Source organism: Liolophura sinensis, chromosome 4, assembly GCF_032854445.1.
Source record: "Liolophura sinensis isolate JHLJ2023 chromosome 4, CUHK_Ljap_v2, whole genome shotgun sequence".
Classification (NCBI taxonomy): Eukaryota; Metazoa; Mollusca; class Polyplacophora; order Chitonida; family Chitonidae; genus Liolophura; species Liolophura sinensis.
The window spans coordinates 7,205,390-7,229,500 of NC_088298.1; the positions used below are offsets into that span (position 1 = coordinate 7,205,390).

General features: G+C 40.6%; 2 protein-coding genes across 2 annotated transcripts; one reads left to right on the forward strand and one right to left on the reverse strand.

Annotated features, from left to right (window-relative positions):
* Window positions 1–3,708: 3,708 nt before the first annotated feature.
* Window positions 3,709–6,581, forward strand: LOC135464917 (uncharacterized). The gene is made up of 2 exons (XM_064742491.1): window positions 3,709–3,734; window positions 4,357–6,581. Exon 2 carries the CDS (start codon window positions 4,357–4,359, stop codon window positions 5,227–5,229), a length of 873 nt encoding a protein of 290 aa, XP_064598561.1. The 5' UTR covers window positions 3,709–3,734; the 3' UTR covers window positions 5,230–6,581.
* A 7,339-nt stretch (window positions 6,582–13,920) lies between these two features.
* LOC135464687 (uncharacterized) lies at window positions 13,921–20,827 on the reverse strand. Its single transcript, XM_064742188.1, has 3 exons — window positions 18,653–20,827; window positions 15,402–17,800; window positions 13,921–15,283 (listed from the first exon to the last, which is right to left on the reverse strand). Exons 2-3 carry the CDS (start codon window positions 17,796–17,798, stop codon window positions 15,140–15,142), a joined length of 2,541 nt encoding a protein of 846 aa, XP_064598258.1. The 5' UTR covers window positions 17,799–17,800; window positions 18,653–20,827; the 3' UTR covers window positions 13,921–15,139.
* Between the last annotated feature and the right edge of the window lie 3,284 nt (window positions 20,828–24,111).

The following is a 24,111-nucleotide window of genomic DNA, read 5'->3' on the forward strand; positions in this document are numbered from 1 at the left end:
GTGAAACAAATGGACTAAAGTAGCCCCGGTTTACAGTACAAAGTGCGGCCAGTATTAGACAGATTGAACGAAGCATTTAAAACATTCTACGTACCAACTCGGGAAGTTTCAATTGATGAAAGTATGATTGGTATGAAAAACAAATGTGTGTTCATTCAATATATGCCAAACAAACGTCATGCAAGATTTGGTGTACAAAAATTTCAATTGTGTGACACAAACGGTTATGTTTGTCATGTGGAATTGTACGCAGGCAAAGAATTAAATGTCGCGTACAATGATGGTCAAGCTCATGGTGTCGTGATGAAATTGATGGAGGCGGCTAATCTATTGAACAAAGGTTACCATTTGTTCACTGGCAACTTCTACACAAAGCCGAAGTTGGCTGATACACTCTTTGAGCAAAAAACTCTCCTCACTGGAACCGTCCGAACAAATTCCAAAGGCCTGTCAGAAGACATAGCCAACGCCAAGTTGCAGCCAGGGGAGACATTATATGCGAGACAGAACAATATTTTGGCAGTAGCCTTCAGAGAGAAAAAAAAGTCAGAAAAAGCCAGTCGTAGTACTCAGCACCTATCATGGTGTAGAAAACATTCAAAAGGAAATCACGGGAAAGGAAAAAACTAAGCCGTCCATGATTTTCCATTATAACTCACATATGGGTGGAGTGGACTTAAGTGACAAGAAAATTTGTCATATTTCGGCTGAAAGGGCGACCCATCGCTACTGGGTCAAAATCTTCCGGAATTTGTTGGACATTGCCATTCTTAATTCGTTTGAACTGTACAAGCTGAATACTGACAAAGAGAAACAGCTTGATAAATACGACTCTGTAGTTTCAATTGTGGAAAGTCTGTGTGGCTCAAATGAAAATGGCCAAGAACGAAATCCCGAGAGGCCCGCGGTCCCGCTGCACCGTCTTATTCTTCTAGCCAGGCGAAAAGAGAAAGACTGTGTTGTATGCAGTGACCGGTATGGTGGGGGTGTTAGGAAAAGATCAAGGCACTGGTGTCCAGGCTGTGGTGTTGGATGTCATGAGAAGCACGAGATTAATCTTGATCACTATAAGAGACTTGCACGAGTCGGCAGAAAACGTCGACAAGCTGCCGATGTGACAGAATGAGACTCGTAGGCCATACAGTGCCGTGTAAATTGAACAATCTGATTAATATTCTATGTATTAATTGAGACTTGGATTATTCAATGACATTAAATTATTGACAACATGATTTCTTAAAACAGTTGATAAGTTTCATTGAATTTGCATCACAATTACTGAAAATGAACAGAAAACACCGAGACAGTTTCCATTACACTATGTTTTATTATTGACATATCACAAGAATATATATTACATGACATGCAAACTTATAATTTTCTGAAAGTATGATAAATTCTCTTTCAAATGCATATAATTGTTTGTCTAATTTATTTTATATTTCCGATGTTATGTGGTCAGATCACTGTTAAGTTTGTCAAAATAAGAAATGGCGGCCATTTTGTGGTCACATGACCTCATTAGTGGCGCCACCTAGGTGAAACTCGTCTTACTGCCTAGAGGAAGTAATAAGCTTTCTGGAAATATATGGTTTTATGTGGTTTCCTCCACTTATGATCATGTCAATTATCATAATATAGGTCATGCTTCTTCAATATATGCACATTACCATATGAGCAATTTCTTCATACCACAATTAGGGTTAAGAAAGCCCGTGCAAAGTACATGACTTAAGGCTCTGTGTTGTGAAATGGCTTACTACATTTATTAATTAAGCATTGACATGCACAGATAGAAAATAACCTGCGGTAATTTGACAAAATGCCCGATATCACAAAGTACGTGTGATCATTTTCCAACTATAACACTTGCCTCGGCTCTGTATTTACTCTGTCAAGTCTTTGCTAAACTGTTGTATATTAATGATCCAGTTGACGCAGTCAGAACACCTGGAAGGATTTTGTTGCATTAGCCTGCATGAAAGAGGGTATTTATAAAAATAAAATTAGGTGTTGTGCTTTGCATCTAATATCAGATGGCTATAATTCAGACACTGCAGATTGTCAAGAACCTACAAGCTGATACTACAGATCACACTGTGTTACAGCTTCAGCTTTAGCCAACTTGTGATGCTTGGTAAAATGGGCAATTCCTCCAACAATGTTCACTGACTAAGCCTGTCTATAAACACTGCTGACATTCTTCTGACTTACATGTATGTTGTGTAAATGGAGACACGTCTGGTTAATCACAATTTGATAAACACCATATATATTCTTCAGGCCTATGCTGGGCAACTGGGGACACTTCTCCAACACAGTGTTTTATGCAGGGGGCCACCGTTGCTCATTTGGTTACGGCGCTAGCACAGCATGATGACCCAGGAGTCTCTCACCAATGCGGCTTAATGTACAGCTGTACGTGGGAAGGTCTACGGCCATCGTGTAAGTGAAATATCCCTGAGCACGGCGTAAAACACCAATCAAATAAATAAATAAAATTTTAACGCACAATCCTGTCTAAGTAGGGATGCTATACACATTCTTCTGACCTTTTGCTGGGCAAATGGGGACACTTCTCCACCACAGTGTTTGATGCACTATCCTGTCTAAATGGGGACCCTATATGTCACGTAATTGGCCTAACGTAAGTCCGTTTCCACTAAGTATAGTTTTACATACTCCCCTGGTCCGACGTTGCAGGACCCTGCTGTAGGGTTCCGATGTTATCTGGAGTAAAACAGTTGACTCGTTCGAACTATCAGAAGTCTGTTCAATTATTCAACTCCCGGAGCACCCAAAGCGACGAAACACTATCACGCAAACTCAATAATGGGGTGCAATCGATGTCGCTGGGGATTACATGGAAAATGGACGAATGGAACTGCTGGAAATGCATGCCATTTTATCATATGTGTGCGTGCCCTAATATTCCCACACATAAACCAGTAAACATATCGAGTGTTATCTCTGGATACGGCGACAAACAACCGTAAATGAAATGTTCGTTACTGACGCCGGCACTGAATGTCAACAATGCGCAAATAACTGGGCGAATAGAACTTGGCTGTAGGCACTGTACAGTGCCGTTGTTATTCAGTAGATCTTCAGTTATACTTACCATGAAAAATCCCCTTGATTACACTCACACAAGGGAACATGCGGTACGAAATATAGGTGTCGCTGAATTACATGAAATGTTCGTTACATTATGATCTGGTACCATAAAATCTTTTAAAAATTGAATATGTATGTCCAGGACATGCTGTTTCTAACCATTCTGGCTTCTTTTCATTACTCAACATCACAGAATTACGCACAAATAATCCCTTACCTGTACCTCTGTATTCACATCTGTTGGTGTATGGGCGTATAATTAAGGGGATGAAATGTTCGTTACCAAAATACTACACTACGACGCAAAATATCATTGAAATGGTTTTATCAGTACATAGACCTTTCGCATAGGAAACAGAATCTAGACAGAGAACCAGGCATATCTCATAAGATATACAGCAGAACACGTGATATAATGGAGCCCGAAATGTACGTTACGGAAATGTTCGTGACAGGTCATACGAAACTGTGGTGACGTAGCACGCTGAAGGCAGATAATCAGCTCTGGATGTTTTTGCGCATGACAAAGTTGTCTCCCGCCATATTTCTGAAAGCGTGTTGTGGACGAAATCGTACACACCGACTTGAATTTGAGATTTCCAGCCTTTCGATGACAGGTATGGTTACAACGAATTTCTACCTTTTTTATAGGAACGATTTCTTCAAATAAATACGCGTTGTAAAGGTGCAAAGTATATCGCTGCAGGCTGTAGAAATCAAAATTCTACACAACGACGGGAGTTTTGGGGTCTAGCATGTTTTTATTGTAATGAAATGTACGTAACCAAAAGTAACGAACATTTCTTGGTATTTTAAAGGTTGTTTTGTCGTCTTTTGTTTTCGTTGGACTTAACAGATTTTTGTTACTGGTCTAAAGCATCTTTTTTTAAGTTTCCAAACGTAATTGATTTGGCTTAATTACGCTAATAATGTGATAATTTTGAGTTAAGTTGCACAATAAATAGTGTAAGATTTACAGGATTCTAAGTGCGTATACTTGATAAGGTTTAGGTGCAATTCTGCGGAAGTGAAATCTTTATTTTTTTAGCACATCTGTGAGATTGTTTAATTAGCGTGTTTATATTTGTCATTTTTATGTAAATTCTATGTGCATGTTAAAAGAAAATGATGTGAATTTAATGCTTTGCATGGTAACGAACATTTCAGTGACACCCACGTATATCTGCATGGGTTTTTCCAAATGTTTCATTTCTTTTATTCAACTTACCTACCTTTTAGATGGCAAAGTCGAGAGCTGAAATCCAAAGGGCGTACCGAGAAAGACAGAAAGCAAAGAATAATGAAGAATATTTGAAGAAGGAAAGGGAGAGACGGAGAAGAAACTATGTGCCATCAGCACAACTCAGCAGAAGAGACAGGATTAGGAGGAACGTGAAGAACAACGAAACGCTAAAGAGACATCGCCGAAGAAGGAAGGAAGAAGCTAGACTTGCAGCAGAAGCAGCAGAAGCCGCCATCGAAAATCAACGGATTGGTGAAAACATGGATAGTAGCGGATATGACAGCCCTGGATCACAAGCCGGTCCATCAAATCTTATTGTACGATTGCCTTTTAACAATAGGCGAAATGGATCTAGGAAAAGAATTAGCAGGAGTTTGTCAAAGAAAGCGAAAGAATTATCAAAATTACGGACTCAATTCCACGGCTTAAATAGAAAACACAGAACAACACTTCGCAAGTTTCAACGCCTGAAGAAAAAGTTAGTTGAGAAATCACCCAAGTCACCAAGAAGTCAAACGGAGAAACAAATCAGAGAAGCCAGACTCAACGAGGAACAAGGTCGTAAGGTTCGGAGACAGCTGCTTTTGGGAAATTATTGTTCTCAGTGGAGACAGGAACACACCTCACTGGATGACGCGGAGAGTCCACAGGAAAACGTGGAGCGTCCTTCTGAACCCTGCCTGCGTGATGACCAAAGGGAAGGATCTGACTTGTCCACTGGACCTGAGGTATACAACGTTGACGACTTTGTTGTGGCCTTTTATGAAGGCACGTGGTATATTGGCAAGATTCTGGAGGTCGACCCAGCGGATGAATCTGGTTACATTTATCTGATTTCATTTATGAAAAGGATGAAGAAAACGTTTTAGTGGCCGGTGCGAGAGGACGTGATCTGGTGCAAAAAGGACGATGTAAGGTGCAAAGTTTCTCAACCAGTGGCATCCGGCAAATCCAAGAGGATGTTTGTCATTCCAAAAGAGGACTGGGATAAAATTGACACTTTCGCTGAGGAATTATAAACATTTTCAAACGATGTACCGAAAACAACTACTTTTTTTTTAATAATGAAAGAAACAGTGACTGACACGTTTTTGTTTTCATGGATGTAGCAAACACGGACATTCGAGGCATGGTACGATATATTTTTGGGGATGTAACGAACATTTCGAGCGTGACAAACAAAAATACATTGAAAAACATTTGTTAAGCATATATGTAATGCCTAAATATGTTAATTTTACCTTTACTATGATGTCATTTCACAAAGTTATCTTAAACACTTTACATCTATAATTCCGTTGTTTGATAAGCAGGGTGCTAGGCCTATAATAGACCTTGACGTGCTTTATGAATTGAATTATTACAATTTGGTGTAAAGTTCTCCATCGTGATTTGAAACGCGACAAGAACGTTTTCATTGTGTGTATCTTCATTTCTTTTAACGGTATAGAGAGATATAGTTGTATAAATCAAGTGCGGATGTAGCGGAGATGTAAAATTTCAGTTTCGTTCAGTTTCTGAAATGTTCGTTACTTTGCTCATCCGAAAATATTATTTCGAGATTTGCTATACCACTCAAAATAGCGGTAACAAGCTGTTTTAGTTTTGTTCATCAATAAATCTAATTTGATTTTCCAGACTTGATAATTGGATTCCAGCCGTTTAATTTTAGTTCATCAGACACAACACGAACGCTAACTCAGCCATTCTACTTTTTCAACTATGGATGTACAGGGTGCTCGGTTTTTTATTGCGCACATATCGGCCAAATCGAACTGTTCTCTCCAGATACACAGTTCGCTGGCGGAACAAAATGAGTAAAAGTGTATCAATGCAATTTCAGAGAAAATTCGGTGAATATCAGAGGAATCTTCTGATGGGTGAATCAATTCAGTCGATCAGTAACGTACATTTCTGGCGGAAACTGACCTCTTAATTAGGCAAAACATAATCCTGTATTCATAGAAAACTGGTGAAGTGATGATAAAAATAATTCACATGGAGATTCTTCTATTAATGAATGACTAAAAACAAACAAAATATGGTGGATTACTCATACTTTATTTTTCGAAATTACCGTCTGGCAAATGCACCCCATTATTGAGTTTGCGTGTATACACATTCTTCTGACCTATGCTGGGTAAATGGCAACACCTCTCCAACACAGTGTTATGTGAACTATCCTGCCAAAGTGGGGACGCTATTATCACCAGGGGTTCTGGTCTTCAAACTCTTGGTGACATGAACAAAGGCACTCTGGACACTTGGGTTGAAAGTAGTACTTCTCGTTATTAACTACATTTTACTCTCTAGAGTGAAAGCTGAAAATGTTTTTATATATTAGTCCACGTGTAGGCTGCTTGGCATGGTTGCCATAGGTAATCCCAACATGGACTGAACAATGTTTGAACTAGGTAAAAAAACAGGTAACAATATATTTATTTATTTATTTGATTGGTGTTTTACGCCGTACTCAAGAATATTTCACTTATACGACGGAGGCGAGCATTATGGTGGGTGAAAACCGGGCAGAGCCCGGGGGAAACCCACGGCCATCCGCAGGTTGCTGCCAGACCTTCCCACGTACGGCCGGAGAGGAAGCCAGCATTAGCTGGACTTGAACTCACAGCGACCGCATTGGTAAGAGACTATGGGTCATTACGCTGCGCTAGCGCGCTAACCAACTGAGCCACAGAGGCCCCGGTAACAATATATAACAAAGAAAGGATGAAAAAATAATGACTAAAAGATCAACACTGACATGAGCAGTTGATGCATTTAAGCAATTGCAGTTCTACCACTGACATAACACATAAGTTAACTATGTATGCCAGTACATGTATAACAAATAGTGACCAATGCGAATCACGTGGTAATACTATACACATTCTTCTGACCTAGGCTGAGCAAATGGGGACACTTCTCCATCACGATGTTTAATGCATTATCCTGCCTTAGTGGGGACCCTATACACATTCTTCTGAACTAAGTGGGGACCCTATACACATTCTTCCGAACTATGCTGGGTAAATGGGGACACTTCTCAATCACAATGTTTAACACACGATCCTGTCTAAGTGGGGACACTGCACATTCTTCCGAACTATGCTGGGTAAATGGGGACACTTCTCCAACACAATGTTTAACACACGATCCTGCCTAAGTGGGGACACTGCACATTCTTCCGAACTATGCTGGGTAAATGGGGACACTTCTCCATCACAATGTTTAACACACTATCCTGCTTAAGTGGGGACCCTATACACATTCTTCCAAACTATGCTGGGTAAATGGGGACAACTATGCTGGGTAAATGGGGACACTTCTCAATCACAATGTTTAACACACGATCCTGTCTAAGTGGGGACACTGCACATTCTTCCGAACTATGCTGGGTAAATGGGGACACTTCTCCAACACAATGTTTAACACACGATCCTGCCTAAGTGGGGACACTGCACATTCTTCCGAACTATGCTGGGTAAATGGGGACACTTCTCAATCACAATGTTTAACACACGATCCTGTCTAAGTGGGGACACTGCACATTCTTCCGAACTATGCTGGGTAAATGGGGACACTTCTCCAACACAATGTTTAACACACGATCCTGCCTAAGTGGGGACACTGCACATTCTTCCGAACTATGCTGGGTAAATGGGGACACTTCTCCATCACAATGTTTAACACACTATCCTGCTTAAGTGGGGACCCTATACACATTCTTTCAAACTATGCTGGGTAAATGGGGACAATTCTCCATCACAATGTTTAACCCGTTGAACCCGAGAGGCCGGTTTTGCGGCATGCTTTTATAACGTCTATCCCCGAAAGGCCAGTTTACCGGCATTTGACATAAGCCTATAAATAAACATGAGTTGTGGCAGAGTTTTAGCCAATCAACTTGCGTTTTACATATAGCTTTTAGCCTCGATATGTGGCGGAAGTTCTAACAGATGTGTTACCGTAGATAGGCAACACATTGTACGTTTTTTGTCGAGTTTGAGCTGAATTTTTTGCCGATATGAGACGCGCACTTGTTACTGCTGAGCAAGCGCTACAGATGGTGTTGTCCGATAGCGAAAGTGACCCAAATGAGAGTGATTACGGACATGAAAGTGATTTTGAATCGGAAAATGACACGGACAGTTGTAGTTACAACAACAACGCTGTGAACAACGATTCTTCAGATTCAGACAGTGATGGAATTGGAGGGACAGGTGATGGTGATAAACGTGGTACAGGTAACGCACGTGTTCCTGTGGGACAGGTGAGGCGAAATGTTCGAAATTCAGTGAATGACAACCAAATGAAATGGACTAATGTATCAGGTTTTGTGGACAAACAGTTTCAGCCTAATGAACCGACAGGAGTAAAAAAACATCCCAGATCATATAAATGCTGACAGCTTGCCAAGTGAGTTTTTGTCTTTGTTCTGGGACGACGTACTGTGGCAACTTCTTGTCGATGAGACAAACAAAGAGGCAGTCAGACAACAGACAAAAAGACCAAAGCATTATTATGCTCAGAATTTTACCCCTGTCAGTGTAACTGAAATGAAAGCATTTTTTGGTTGCCGTGTTGCCATGGAGATGCTGATCCATAAAGACCGTTATGAACAATATTGGCGAATGAAGGACAATTTTCTAACTGTGACGCCTGGTTTCTCGCAAGTGTTTCCGCGGGACAGATTTTTGGCAATTTGGACACTGTTACACTGTGTTGACGAAGAGTATCCAGAGTTAGATAAATCAGACAAAATTTACAAGTCCTGGCCGGTTTTCAAATATCTTCTTGAATGATTCCAACGTTATTACAAACCTGATAGCAACCTCTCACTTGACGAAGGCATGGTGCCAACAAAGAACGCGTTGTCAATAAAACAGTATACAAAGGACAAACCGATCAAGTGGGGCATCAAAACATTTCTGGTGTGTGACAGCACAAACGGTTACATTTCCAATGCTGAAGTGTACACAGGTAGAAGAGATGATTCTGAAAGCATCCCCAACCTCGGCGTTACTGGAAATTTAGTTGTAAGGCTTATAGAACCATTCAGGGATCAAAACTACTGTATTTATGTAGATCGTTATTATACCAGTGTAAATCTGTGCCAGTATTTAGTTGAAAATATGGGGACACAACTTGTTGGGACTGTTATGACCAACCGGAAACACTTCCCCAAACCTTTGATCAAAAGGAAAAAGACATGAACCGTGGGGATTCAGAAATTGTGTATAACGGAACTGTCGGAGCAATAGTTTGGTGTGACAAAAAGCCAATTTATTTTGTGTCATCAAAATTTATTTTTGAACCTGAAGTACATGTGAACAGGTATGATGGCACAGAACACAAAAAGGTGCCAGTAAAATGCCCCAAAGCAGTTCAAGCCTACAAACAGTTTATGGGAGGCACCCACAAAAACGACCAAATGACCAAACTACATAAAAATCGACGGCATTATAAATGGCCTAGGCGTTTGATGACGAAGTTCTTTATGTGGGTTGCATATCATGCCTTTGTAATATTAGGTTTTTATCACCCCCATATGTCTCAGGGCCACGGGCAGCTTACATTCCACATGTTTATTGAGAAGCTATGTCATAATCTAGTTGGCGACTTTCGTAGGTGTCCAACACCACAACCCCGCCAAGACATTGAGAACCGCCTCATTGACTATGGGCAACATGATATTCAGAGAGCCCCTCATGCTACTACAAATAACAGATGTGTGGTTTGTTCTGAAAAGCACACCAGGGCTAAAAATTTTAACCCAGATGCTCCTTATAAGGATCTTCCAAAAAAGAGCAAAACTGTATTTTGGTGTGCCCGATGTAAAGTATTCTTGTGTATAGGGTTACCTTCCAAAACTTGCTTTCATGACTGGTACTCAAAACTCCAATACTGGAGATAAAGTAAGTCAAAGCAGTGGGAAACAGTAATTATGTGTTTTATTCAGAATATAAGATATTTTTCATCACTAAACAAACGTAAACAGTGTTGTTGTTTTTTTATTGTTAGTTAACGGGGAGCTCAGGGTGGGGGGGGGGGGGGTCTATGTCGTCATAACGGCCAGGGTTCAAAGGGTTAATGCACTATCCTGCCTAAGTGAGGACTGTATACACATTCTTCCGAACTGTGCTGGGTAAATGGGGACACTTCTCCAACAGTGTTCAACACGCTATCCTGCCTAAGTGGGGACACTATAGATCCACATTCTCCTGACCTATGTTGAGTAAATGGGGACACTTCTCCAACACAGTGGTTGATGCACTATCCTGCCTAAGTGGGGACCTTATACACATTCTTCCGAACTATGCTGGGTAAATGGGGACACTTCTCCAACACAGTGTTTAACATGCTATCGTGCCTAAGTGGGGACACTGTACACATTCTTCCGAACTGTGCTGGGTAAATGGGGACACTTCTCCAACACAGTGTTTAACACACTATCCTGCCTAAGTGGGGACACTATATACATTCTTCTGAACTATGCTGGGTAAATGGGGACACTTCTCCTACACAGTGTTTAACACGCTATCCTGCCTAAGTGGGGACACTGTGCACATTCTTCCGAACTATGCTGGGTAAAATGGGGACACTTCTCCATCACAATGTTTAACACACTATCCTGCCTAAGTGGGGACCTTATACACATTCTGCTGACCTATGATGGGTAAATGGGAACAATTCTCCAACAGTGTTTTTTTCACGCACTATCCTGCCTAAGTGGCGGCACATTCTTCTTTACCATAATTAGTAAATGAGGACACCTCTCCAGCAGTGTTCAGTGAACTATCCTGCCAAAGTGGCGACGCTATACACATTCTTCTGACCTATGATGGGTAAATGGGAACAATTCTCTCACAGTGTTTAATACACTGTCCCGCCTAAGTGGGGACACAATAGATACATGTTCTTCTAACCTACAATTATTAACCGAGGACACCTCTCCAGCACAGTGTTCACTGAACTATCCTGCCAAAGTGGGGAACCTGTGCACATTTTTCTGACCTATGCTGGGTAAATGGGGACACTTCTGTAACACAATGTTTAATGCACTATCCAGCCTAAGTGGCCACACTATACACATTCTTCTGACCTATGCTGGGTAAATGGGGACACTCCTGTAACACAATGTTTAATGCACTATCCAGCCTAAGTGGCCACACTATACACATTCTTCTGACCTATGCTGGGTAAATGGGGACACTTCTGTAACACAATGTTTAATGCACTATCCAGCCTAAGTGGCCACACTATACACATTCTTCTGACCTATGCTGGGTCAATGGGAACATCTCTCAAGCATAGTGTTTAGTGAACCATCCTGCCAAAGCGGGGATGCTACAGACTCACATTCTTCTGACCTACACTTAGTAAATGCAGGCAACTATCCAAATTAGTGTTTAGCAAGCTATCCTGCCTAAGAAGACACACTATAGTCACATTTCACACCTATTCTATGCCTAGTGAATGAGCACACTAACTCTGCATCAGTTGTAGAGTGACACAGTCTATATAACTGGGAACACCTTGCACATCCATACAGTATATTCTATCTAAATAGAGACTTTGGGGGAGATATCACTGTCTATGTAAATGGGGACACACAAACATTCGGGGACTAAAGTGTGTCCTCAGTTTGACTGCAAATATCACTTGATGTTTTCAACAATGCAGCATGCTAAATGGTCAAAATGGACCCCACAGGGCCTCTATACTACAGATCTATACGGGAGATTGCTGAATTGCCAATAGTTACAAAGTCCCCATTTACCCAGGTTTGAAACATGGTCTCCATTTGGAATCAAAGATGTGTGTGTGTGTGTGTGTTCGTTCGTTCCAGTTAATGAATGTAAAGGCCATTAGAAATACCTGAAGAATGTCATGAGAAAGCATATGAATGCCCAACCAAAAACGAAAAAAAAACCTGCATATGACAAGTCGTCACAAGTCACCTGGCCTTATTTCAACAAGCAACTTTTCATGACAGATGCATTTATTGAACATAAAATGATATTAAGCCATAGTGAGGAGACGGACGACAGAATACGGACATGCCAATAACATCGGCATAATCACATTTCTCAAAATCCATTAAAAAAACAAAAAAAAACACCCTACTAAGAATACAGGCAAAACTGTCCACATTCACGCCGGTTTACGGTATGCCTTCTATAGTGATAACAAGGCCTAGATTATGCTAGTAGCACTACACACAAAAATAAATGTGTTAAGCTTAAGTCGTGTACATATGACGGGCTGGATCTACTTTCACACCCATTCTATCCTACAGCCCTTTGAATAAGCTTTGATAAACATTCCATGATTATCTCCATTGCAATGGATACTGATATTGGCCATATTGTCCTGCACCTCAAATTCTCTGCCTTAAGTATAGAGCTCATCCAGTAGACACACTTGGTGACAGCCATGGTACCACATTAAAACCTCAGGTGCAACGGCACTGAGCAGAGTGTTTAACATAGCCGAGTGTGGGAAGTAGTGGGATCAAACGGGAACTAATATGGCACGAACACACTTCATGTAAGGGCTGTAGCACAAGTACTGAAGCACACAACATGCACCTGTTTTCTAGGTCATTGTCAAAAAGCCTACTGCTCGTTGGAAGTCGGTGGCATGCCGCTTTAAATATATAAAATGTGTACACACGTCTCTATATGACAGCAGTCAAAAACCAGGTAACTCTTACACAAGATTTGACTGCACTATGTATGATCATTATCTCTTTAAGTGGGTCCACAGGTGGTGGACTTCTTTAGCTTCCTAGTTCTTAATATTGAGTCCCCGCTGAAGGAATCTACACGGCATGTGCGCACTCATTGTGTGATAAAGTTACCACATCCTACAGGCAAACCTTACCGTTGTAGGGAGTGACGTAGTGTTAACAGACGAAGAAAGCGGTTTACACGCTTATGGGAACTACTAAGAGATCAGTTTTCGTTACATGGAATAGGGTGTGAACCACTGATGTTTCCGCCTATCATAGCACATTTTGTCATCGAAAACATCAACATACCCATGTTTTTTGTTCTCTTGACGTTTTCCTACTTACTTATCGGTGTTAAAAAGAGTAATTGAGCTTCTAAGCTTTAAAATAGATATATTATTATTACAACTTGGCAACACAGATGGCGCCACCATACCCATTCTTTACCGGAACGATCTGGAATAGGCTACAAATAAAGGCAATACCGCCATTACGCGGCAGAGTAGTACAGAACTGATACGTCCTCGTGTTTGCAGTTATTTAGTGAAACGCGACCTGTCGTCAGTCTATCTTAAGGTTATTGAACATTCGTGCAAGATGAAATACAGCAACGCTGCGACAAAACTCGTATCGATAAATGGGCAAGGCGTACTACACTGCTGAAGGAGTGCCCAGCAGTGCACCTCCCTGTAGGGACCGATATCAGAGGTCTGCGCCACGCTAGAATTGATTGTCGCCAACGTCAAACCAAACTACCTTCAAATAGCGTACTAAATGGCACATGTCTAACAACTATCATTCTTTGAATTTCTTGGTTAATCTTTTTTATAATTGTGGGCGAAGTGTTTTATTGATCAGTGTTGACTACAGGTTCCTTCCAGGTCATTTCTAGTGAGACTGATCGTAAACAACTAGCTAGATAACTACGCCCACTTGAAACAAACATAGTGGGAGATATGAGGCTGGGCGATATGGGTGGATTTTTCAATACGGGCACATATTGAGTGTTGAAAGTCACAGACCAAAGAGGTTGTAGAAAACTCACCTAACCTTCCATGCTGGTCATAGGGGTCATGTTCTATATAGCCAGCATAGCAGCAGAGCTGAATGTCCTCCACAAATTTTTTTATGGGGGTTTGAAATATTTAAGCCTCTCCACTCCGTTACCTTTTCATTACATTACCTAATTTTGTGATGTTGCCACACTTAACAGTGCCAATATTTTGTGCTTTTGAAGTTTATGATAATTTCGCCTGTATTAAGATTGGATGACAGCTAGCAAATGGAATTTAAAGTTTACTAGAAGGACAATAATAAATTTTATTGAAGAACTGGTAACGGAGTGGAACATTTGGTAACGGAGTGGAACATTTTGTAACGGAGTAGAGTGTACCAATGTTAATCATGACACAAGTATAATTTTAGAGTTCTGATTTTTTATTAACTTTTAATACAGTGAACAAAGAAGTCAATGAGTCAATACATTCAATGAACAACTTAAACTCAGAAACAGTTCAACTAACATACAGGTATTTGAAGTCTGGCTTACCTGCAATAAGTAAACATAAAATGTGAATACCTGTAATGAACATTTTATAACATTAACACTATCAAAATTAAAATTTAAAAAAAATCAACAGAATGACACCTGGTCAAAAGAACTGCCTTTCTCTGGAGTTGACAATTCAATTGCAATGACATAAAATCAGCTCAATTTCGAGTTCCATTTACTGAATCTTAATGTAGCAAACAAGATTCACGATTCACAGCTGCCGACTATTCACTTTGTGTACTTTTTTATTGTCTCTAAGTCATTCTTCGTGAATATAACATGACCTCTTCTGTCCATGTCGGGCACGTGGAGTGGCTCAAGAAGGTCTTCTCGTGGCTGCCATGAAGATGACGAAAACCCGCTCATCCAGTCATGATAGGATCCTGTTGATTAAAAGAATAAAATATGATGCTAAATTGATAAGAGTACAGACTTTTAAAATTTCTAAGAGACTTGAAATCATGTTACAAATTGTTATTTCATGTGTTTAGAATCAAACAAGCTTACCTGTTGTTGTTCGTTTCAAATACTTCATTTCAAAGCAATCACCTTCTACCGATATCACCGTCCCGGGGTAATATTTTTCTCCACACATTACAACAGCGTAACATCCAATCTTAGGCCAAGAGTTGTCATGCTGAAAATAAAGATAAAGTAATTTATAATGTATGGGAATACCTTGTTGATAATTCTAGTTCTACTAACTGAAAATATGATAAATTTAGGTTAGTAACAGGAGTCTCTGAAGCTCTTACCTTTGGATCAGACTTGTTACTGTTGGTGTCTTGGGTATCATCATCAGGATGGATCACCAGGGCCTCTGCTTGCTGGATGCTGGGTTGCTTTAAGATTTGGCCAACCTCACATCCTAGTTTGGGGATATGTTGATCATAGTTAGACTGCAGTACATCATGTTCCACTGGAGAGTAGCAATCACACTGTGGTCCACAGTAGCAGCTTACGTCTCTTGTAAGGATGATACCAGGCCTCTGTGAATAGATCTGGTGTACTTTCATCACTCCCCTGACTGCTGGTACCGCTGTTGACACATGTATCTGCACATCTTCAGGAATCAGACATAATTTGATGCTTGTCTTATCTTCCAGATGTTTTACCAAGCTCTCTGCATCATGAATGTCTGTGCCAGTCATGGTCACCTCATCTGCCAGGCGTTTGATGGTTGCTCCCACTCCATCACAGGCTCCTTTCCCGTGTCCTGCTTCGCTAAAGTTCCACCAAATTTCTTTGAAACCCATTTGGAAGGGTATGTTGCACAGCAGGTGGAGATTGTGTCTACCCCTGTATTGGGTTACAGGGCCATCGCTCATGAAGTGCAGTTTAGTTACTGTCGGATGGTTCTCCCTCAGGAATCGCAGAATCGGTATCAAATGGCACCAGACCATTGCTGGTGTATGGCTATTGTTGTCACTCAAGCTACAGAATGGGAGTGTGGTTGTTGTTGCCTCACCACCTATGTAGGCTACACCTGTGTGTAGTGTTATTTGCGAATTGGATGCACCATAATGGGCCGACTGGATCTGACGCAGGCTTTTCATCGTCCAATTTTCAGCAAAATCTATGTGAAGTAGGACCTCGTCCCCTCCTAACTGACTTTTCTTCACTCTGCACACCTCAAATTGGTGCAAGATGTTGTAAACATGGGTACTGAACTTCTGAATCTGCTTATTGTATTCTTCTTTCATCTCAGCGACAGTTCCTTCAACTTTCTCCTTGATTGTCTTCTTTGTTGTTTTTAGCTCTCCCTCTTTGTCCTTGTATGTGTGGTCTGCTGATTTCCACTGCCACCACCAGGTCTGGCTTTCATCCTGGCCTGTACTTTCAGTCTGAGTGAAAACAACCTCAGCATGCTTGCACTTTGCACAGTCCCTGTACATACCTCCCTTGTTATCTCTGCTGCAGACAATCTGGTTTATTGTCTCGTCAGCGGACCCTTCGGCTAAATACCCCAAGTTTTTTAGCTTGTTATGCAAGAGGTGGACATTCTCATGTACTTTACAGAGGCATGTTTCCCTGTCAGCGAGTTTAGGTTTCACTACCCAGAACGGCTTCAGTTTCCAGAATTGGCTGAAAGACACTGGTCTCACGGGATGTAGATGCACATACTTTCTATAAGTGCTTCTCAACGATTCCAAAAGGAAACGCTTCTGCTTCTTAACTTTGTTGCGTGTGATGACTTGCTTTTTACCAGCAGCACACCAACTGACATCATCCCTTTCAAAGAACTTTTGAATCTTTTGTTTTACAGCATCTGTGACACAGTTGCGTTTCTTAGCTCTCTCATAAACTAGCAGATTTTCATTTCTTTGCTTAGCATTTGTCTTCAGCAGCTTTTTGGACAAGAGACCAGTGTTCTGTGCTTTGGTCAGCAATCGATATTTTGACAAGATGTTTCCAAAACCAAAAAGCTTTGCGAAGAGTTGTGCCCGCTTCGGATTTTTTTCACAGGTGTCTTTGCCCTGTTTTATTTGTTGAGTGAGAGCATAATGGAAAATCAGTTCCTTTCTTATAAAGCCCTGTCCAGCATTTATCGTTTGTCGAGCCCTCTTTCGTGGTGAAGCATAATGGGTAGCACATACATCGCCTTCCTTGCAGTTCTGTCCAAATGGGACTTTGATTTTCAGTTTTGTCCGAGAGAGCTGTTTGCGTAATTTCTGGGTTTTCCGCTTTTCATTCTCAAGCTTTTCTGTTAACTTTCTATTAATCCTATAACAGGCCGTGCGGTCCCTACGAACATTCTTCCGACCTCTCTTTTTCTGTGACGAAGTGGGATTCGCGGAGGTACCTGGTTGGGGTTCAGGCTGTCGCTGTGGCTCTTGCTGTGGCAGATTATGAGGTGGACTTGTCGGTGGAGTTCCAGTCAACACTGCTGCTTCTTGTTTTTCCAACCAAGCCAAATGATCTTTTTCAGCCCTGCGTTTATGATAGGCTATCCTCCATTTTCTCCGCGTGGCTCTAACCTCCCGTTTGGTCATATCTGCTACGTATTTTACTTTCTTCTTTTCCCTTCTAGCTTTCCACCTTAATCTCTCCTTCTCCTTGGCTGCTTCCCTCTTTTCTGGGTCTGCATTTATACGATTCCTATAAGCCCTCTGCTTTTCTGCTGATGTCATTTGTTTCTTCTTGGGAGGCATGGCTAAAGAAGAAGTGGAATAAAAAGACAGAGAATAAAAAATGCTCAGTTCATAGTAATCAGGGATCACAAGATTTTATGAAATTTATGAAATCAAATATGTTTGGCTGATTTCTGAAGATTTTTCCTAGTTTTTAAATATTAGAACAAAAATCAGCTAAATCAGCATAAGATCATGCAGATACATCAGGGATGTGATCAGTCAAGCAAAAAAAAAAAAAAAAAAAAAAATAGGAAATGTTTTTTGGGTTCAAGAGATCACTGATGGTCCAATTTTCGTGGCCTTTCGAAAATACCTAATTTGTACAAACAGCATCAGAATGTGGTAACTAGTTGTTTTATTTAGCAATTTTGGGGCATGTGGAGGTGTTATTCTAATGAATACATTGGAAAAAAGTTGAAAAAATCCAAGGAGTTTAATTGTTTTCCACTGGTTAAGGTCGTTGTTGTTGTAAAACGAATCTGTTGGACCACAAAAATGCGTAAATCCACGAATTCGCGGAAAAATCACATCCCTGATTCAAGTACCAATCATCTAATGGCTAGTGTACATTATTATTTCTTGAATGACACCTCATTCTACCAGTCAGATGATAGAATTGGCGAAAATTTCCACTCCGTTACCAATCACTCCACCCCGTTACCATATTTGAGTAACGGAGTAGAGTAACGGAGTGGAATGGTAAACCTGAAAGTGGGTCACAGCCATAACACAATGAGGTACAGCTCAAAGGTTCCTGTTGCAATCTTTCAAGTCCTCCATTGCCTTTTTAAAAATTTACTTCAAAAAGTTGTTCTCTGGTTTCCATGGATATGAATGCTGGTAACGGAGTGGAAAGAAAAAAGCATACTCACCTGATTTCTCAACTATTTCAGCAAAATCTGGACTTGAGTGTGGACTTTCTCCACATGCTCCATTGTTTTATCTATGGGGGTTACACAAGATACATTTTAGCAGGGGCTAACTTGTTGCCTCCCCTTTCAGTTCATAGATGGAGACACTGATCAGTGTGGTAACGGAGTGGAGCCAGTTTTTTGTGACAGCAACAAAATTAATTTTTTTTTCACAATTTGGGGCATGGAGAGATATTTAAGCTTTTGAATATCAATTCCACTGTGATATTGAATAATAAAAATGTTTCAATTCCTTGTTAGCATTGAATTTAGCATGCAAAAGAAACCTTACAATGGGGCGACCCAGAGTTGTGACACAGTGAAAAGGGCCCAGTTCCATCATTCAAACCTGAATTACAAAAAAATAGAGAGCCCACAGAACTGGGATTTTTATGCTTTATTAAGCTATCTACCAATATTATTTCTGCAGATAAAGATTTCCTATATAATAATGTAGCAGAAAATATCAGGCCTGGACATGTTTTTTCCATATATGTGCCCGTATTGAAAAATCCACCCATATACCCGGCGACTTTTCTGCTAGACATGTGCCACACACGCCCACTCTCGGACAAAAACAGCGCGCCACAGGTATTCGGGGTATAACATTTACCAACGGTGCATAGGTATTCCTATCGGTACCAATTGTGCGCCTCTTTTGGCAGACCTATACGTGTTTTCATATGAATACGACTAGATGCAGAAAGTACTTGAAAGTAATATCTGTAAAGTTCGATCCTTTTCATTCACCAAGCGGTATATTGATGATCTGGCGTTAAATAACCCCCATATTGCCGAATTTTGCCCATATTTTGATATCGTAAATTATCCTTATTTGGATCGCAATATACCAAGGGGTCCTGCATATGGCGTATAGGGGAGACCGGGGCAAAGTGGGACCCTTTCGATTGCCTTGGACTCGAGCTGTCCCAGATATTATACTAATAGGTATTGTGCATCAGCAGTGCATCGTGCACGAAGACCGACGAGTTGCCCCTAAGAGAGAATACGAAGCAAACCGCTTCGGCATAGTTTCACCAATCTTGAGGTCAATCAAAAATTGTGGCAAATTGGGGTTAAGTGGGACACCCCCGGGTTAAGTGGGTCACTAAGGGCGTGAAGTGGGACACTAAGGGGGTGAAGTGGGACAAATGTATAAGTTTGCAAGACAACAGCTTTTATGACCATTTCTCATGGTATCTTTATTAATTAAAACAAGTTTCATAACTCGTAAGATCGGAGTTCAACAATTCAGTTCGGTTCCAAGTGGAATGGTTAACGTGAAATGAAAACATCGTTAACGTCAATGAAAATATGGTTAACGTAAATGGAGAGTCATTTGTAAAGTCTGCTACCGCGACTTCAATCCGAATGACAACTGTTATAAAAGCTTTTTTTCAACAGAGAACTTGTCGGAGCATATTTAGCGTAAATTGAGCTGTCCAAAGTCCACTGGAAACATTAAACCATCTTGTGTGCGCTTGGTGGTACCTGAACGAATACCTTTTGGCAGAATAGCTTTAATTTGCTTATGGGAAACGGAAGCAATATCGGCAACATGTGGCTTCAGAAATTTCCTGCTGCATTTTTGACTCTTTCGGAAAAACTCAACTTCGAAGTCACCATCCTCATCTAGTGGGCTCTGAATCTCACCAATGAAGTAGACACTTGGACTCCTAGCCTGGGTGTATTCAACAAGAACATGGCTACCGAGACGTATTTGGCCAATGTTCACCTCTCCTAATGTAAGGGCAGTATCCTCATCATTAACAGATTCTAAGGATGATACTTCCTCATCGGATTCGAATGAATTAACACCATCTCTTTCTTGGTCTGAGCCTTCGCTACTAGTTTCCGATTCAGTTGCTTGAATTATTTGTCGCTTTGCTTTCTTATTCTGCAGCCGGTTTTCTTGAGCTTCTCTCATCCGTTTCATTTCTGGCGTTGAGGTTGCCAGCATTGACTTACCGCGTTTCCGACCTCTGTTACTTTCTTTTCTAGCAGGCGCCTATATATAAAATATAAAACAAACATATGTTCAATTACATGGAGATTTTTTTAATTTTGAAAAAAAAGAAAAAAAATCAAATGCCACAACATAAGTTAGTTTGCTTGCTTGGTGTTTATACGTGTACAAAGAATATTTCACTCATATGACGGCTTGTCAGTCTTACGGGTAGATGGAACCGGAGTGCCCTCACTCAGACCCCTATCTAGAAATGAAAAGGGGCAGGGTGGAAACTGTAGTAGAGGGGCACTGTCCAAGCAGCCGGGGGTCCGGGGGCCTACGGCCCCCGGCCGCTGGATACATTTAATCGCCGGAAGTGGCTTCGTTGCCATTTTTCAATCATATGGTAATGTAAAATTAATAGCTAAATTAGCCAGACTAATTTACACAAATGGGAAAAAAATACTGTTTCAATTGTTTACTTACTTTTCATCATTTGAATCCCTGTAGAGTGTAAAAGAAATACGTGGCATTTCCGGCTGATAGGACAAGTTAATTAATGCTGCTACATTTCCGGTGTCTCCAGTCATGCCAGTGTAACAATGAGTAGCAGCTGCAAGCATGATGAGCATCTATTGCAGCTGTGACGGGGTTTATAGGAACATGAAAAAATTGAATTCCACAAAGCAATTTTATACTTAATTTTGAACTCAAGAGACATCTGACAGACCTGTGCTTAAATTTCATTAGGAATTGGCTATAAACCAACTATATTTTTCATCCACACATTCGAAAGAAGAATTTTGCCGCTCAGTGTTAAAATTTCTACTATATAACAATTTCGTATAAAATTGCTTGGTAGAATCAAGATACAGAGACCAAAATGGGAGAAACTTCTCAACTCTCAACAGAAACAAGTTGAACAGAAGGGCACAACATCTATATTAATGAGTTAGGGATTTTTTTTTAATTTCAGAAATTCTTCTACTCAGTCTCTCACTGCGAGTGTACCCTTGCTTGAAATAAAGCTTCCTCCAGTCAGACTGGCAGTTTTATATCAAATAAGAGCATGTGAAGTAGTCTTATGTTATTAAACAACAAACATTCAAATACATGTACATACATCAAATCTCCAACTCGTGTTGATGGTGACCCCCATACAGTTTTACTGTATTTAAAACGTGTTAAATGGGAAAAGAAACACAGGTGTATTTTCAGCTCACAGACAATACACCTTTAGTGCAGGCTAAAGTCACAGTGTCTCCCAAACCGACGCATTTTCTTATGCAACCATTTCTTAGCTGCCCTGCTCGTGATTCTTTCAGCCAGTTCATCATCAATGTTAAGCTTAATATTTAAGATACAGTTCAATGTCTTATTTGATAGACTGCTTCCCCTGTCATTCTTAATGATATTAACATGGCTAAACAGTCTTTCAACCTCAGCAGATGATAGAGACATGGTATAAACAACACTGTACAGGAATGTCAAATTTGGAAATTTCCTGGCAAGATCTTGGGAAGACACAGAGTTCCTCTGAAGTAGCAGTTTACTTAGCACTGGTAAACTACTGCTGTTTTCCATTTCTGGAAATTCTAGGTGTTGCAGAAGTTCGAGCCAGCCTACCCACTCTTCCAGCAGCAAGAGCTCATCAATTCCAAAGTAGCCTGCAAGCTGACGCATGTGGTCCTCTCGGTACATTGGTGGAAGTGACTGTAACACATCAATAGGAATTGACAGCGCCCCCAGCTGAGAAATAACATCTATGTTTTGAAATGGAAGTTCAAGTTTCTCTTTCAGGGCATCAATGAAGGGAACTTTGACAGTTGAGCGGAACACTTCTTCGTTACAGTTATGCATTAATATTGCATCTTCATCTAGTGACATTTCCCACTTTCCTGACTCCGTCTTTCTCCTCTCCAAAATAGCCAATGTACTCTGTAATTTGGGTTCTGTGAAGGTGACATCCACACTGCGCCTCTGGAAGACTAATGACAGTTCTGCTAAATGGGGCAGGATGTTCCCCAGCAAGCAAAGCATGCGCAATATCTTTTCACTTGTAATCCACTTATGTAATGCTCTGGCATCCATTTGGTGCTTTTTTGTAAAGTTATTTGATAATTCCCCAGTTGACGCATTTTCTAGATCCTGTCTGATAACATTAAGACCTTTCAAAACAACACCAACTGCTTTGTCATACGACAGCCACCGGTGGTGTTTGGCCTGTTGTATTCGCCACGGTGCTTGATTGTGAATCTCTTGAAGACTTCTGAGTGTGGCTGAACTCACTGAGCTGTACTTGTAGTACTTGAATAGGCTCTCTAACCCCTCTGCCACTGTGTCCAGTTGTGGGATGGAGGCGAAGGCATCCCTACACGCCAGAGCCAGGCAGTGATCATGGCAGTGCATCACAATCGCATTGCCCATACCTCCCTCTTCTTTGAGTAAAGCAGCAGCCCCATTACGCTTGCCTGGTAAGTACATAATAGGGAAATACATGTACCTCATTACAATGTTTTAAAAAATTAAATGCCTTTTTTTACTGAACTAATCTAATTACAGTTTGGGACGTTTTTTTGTGACTGATAATATTTTCCAGGCTTATTTTGTGCCGCTTATTTTTCAGGTACCAGGGTATCCGCATCCAGGATTATTATTGTGTTTGTAATTAAAAATGTAGTTTAACAATAGTGAATACCACCTAATTTAAATAACAATGTGAAATAAACTTGATTGTTGAACAGGTAACTTGTTTTGTCATTTTTGTCATTTTACACTGTTGTCTAAACAGACATCTGCTTTATATCGAGACTTTTAACTGTTAACTGAGCTTGATTTGCCGTTCAATAACTTCAAGACATGAGCATTTCCTTAATATTTTGAAAAACGATAGTCCAACAATGTTTGGAAGAGTGAAAAAGATTTTCCGGGAATGTTATGTGGTAGAATCCATTAGTTTTGTCAAGAATTAGTCTGCAAATTTCTGCCATGGAAATTTAGCATACATATTAACAAATAGCGGGTATGAGTTAAATGATATATTTTATGAACGCATATACTGACATTTCTAATGATTTTAAATTACATAGGAAATGTTTTGACACTTTATACATCCCGATTACCTGAAAACGACGAAGCGCCATCGCTGGTAAGGTTGCTACACTTGCTGGGTTCAAGGCCTTTCTTCTGGAGAACATCAAGAGTGGCTTCTTTAATGTCTTTACCAGTAGATCGTGTCATTTCGGCATCATGAAGAAATTTCATTTCCGCCTTGCCTTCTGTATTTAAGTATTTGATTACTACGCCCAGATTTTTAGTGACGGACTTGTCACACACTTCATCAACCATCAGTGAGTACGTTCCACTGTTTTGCATAACTGGCAACAACTCCTCATCCACTGCATCTGACAATGATTCCAACATCTGGTGAATGGAGTTGGGACTCGAGTATGTAGCATTAAATTTTTGCCTG

Excerpts from the sequence above, each read along its gene's own strand:
- LOC135464917 (XM_064742491.1), top strand. The coding sequence starts at position 4,357 with ATGGCAAAGTCGAGAGCTGAAATCCAAAGGGCGTACCGAGAAAGACAG.
- LOC135464687 (XM_064742188.1), bottom strand. The coding sequence starts at position 17,798 with ATGCCTCCCAAGAAGAAACAAATGACATCAGCAGAAAAGCAGAGGGCT. Across the intron at positions 15,284-15,401 it reads GTAACAAGTCTGATCCAAAG|CATGACAACTCTTGGCCTAA; the intron begins GTAAGAGCTTCA and ends CTTTATTTTCAG.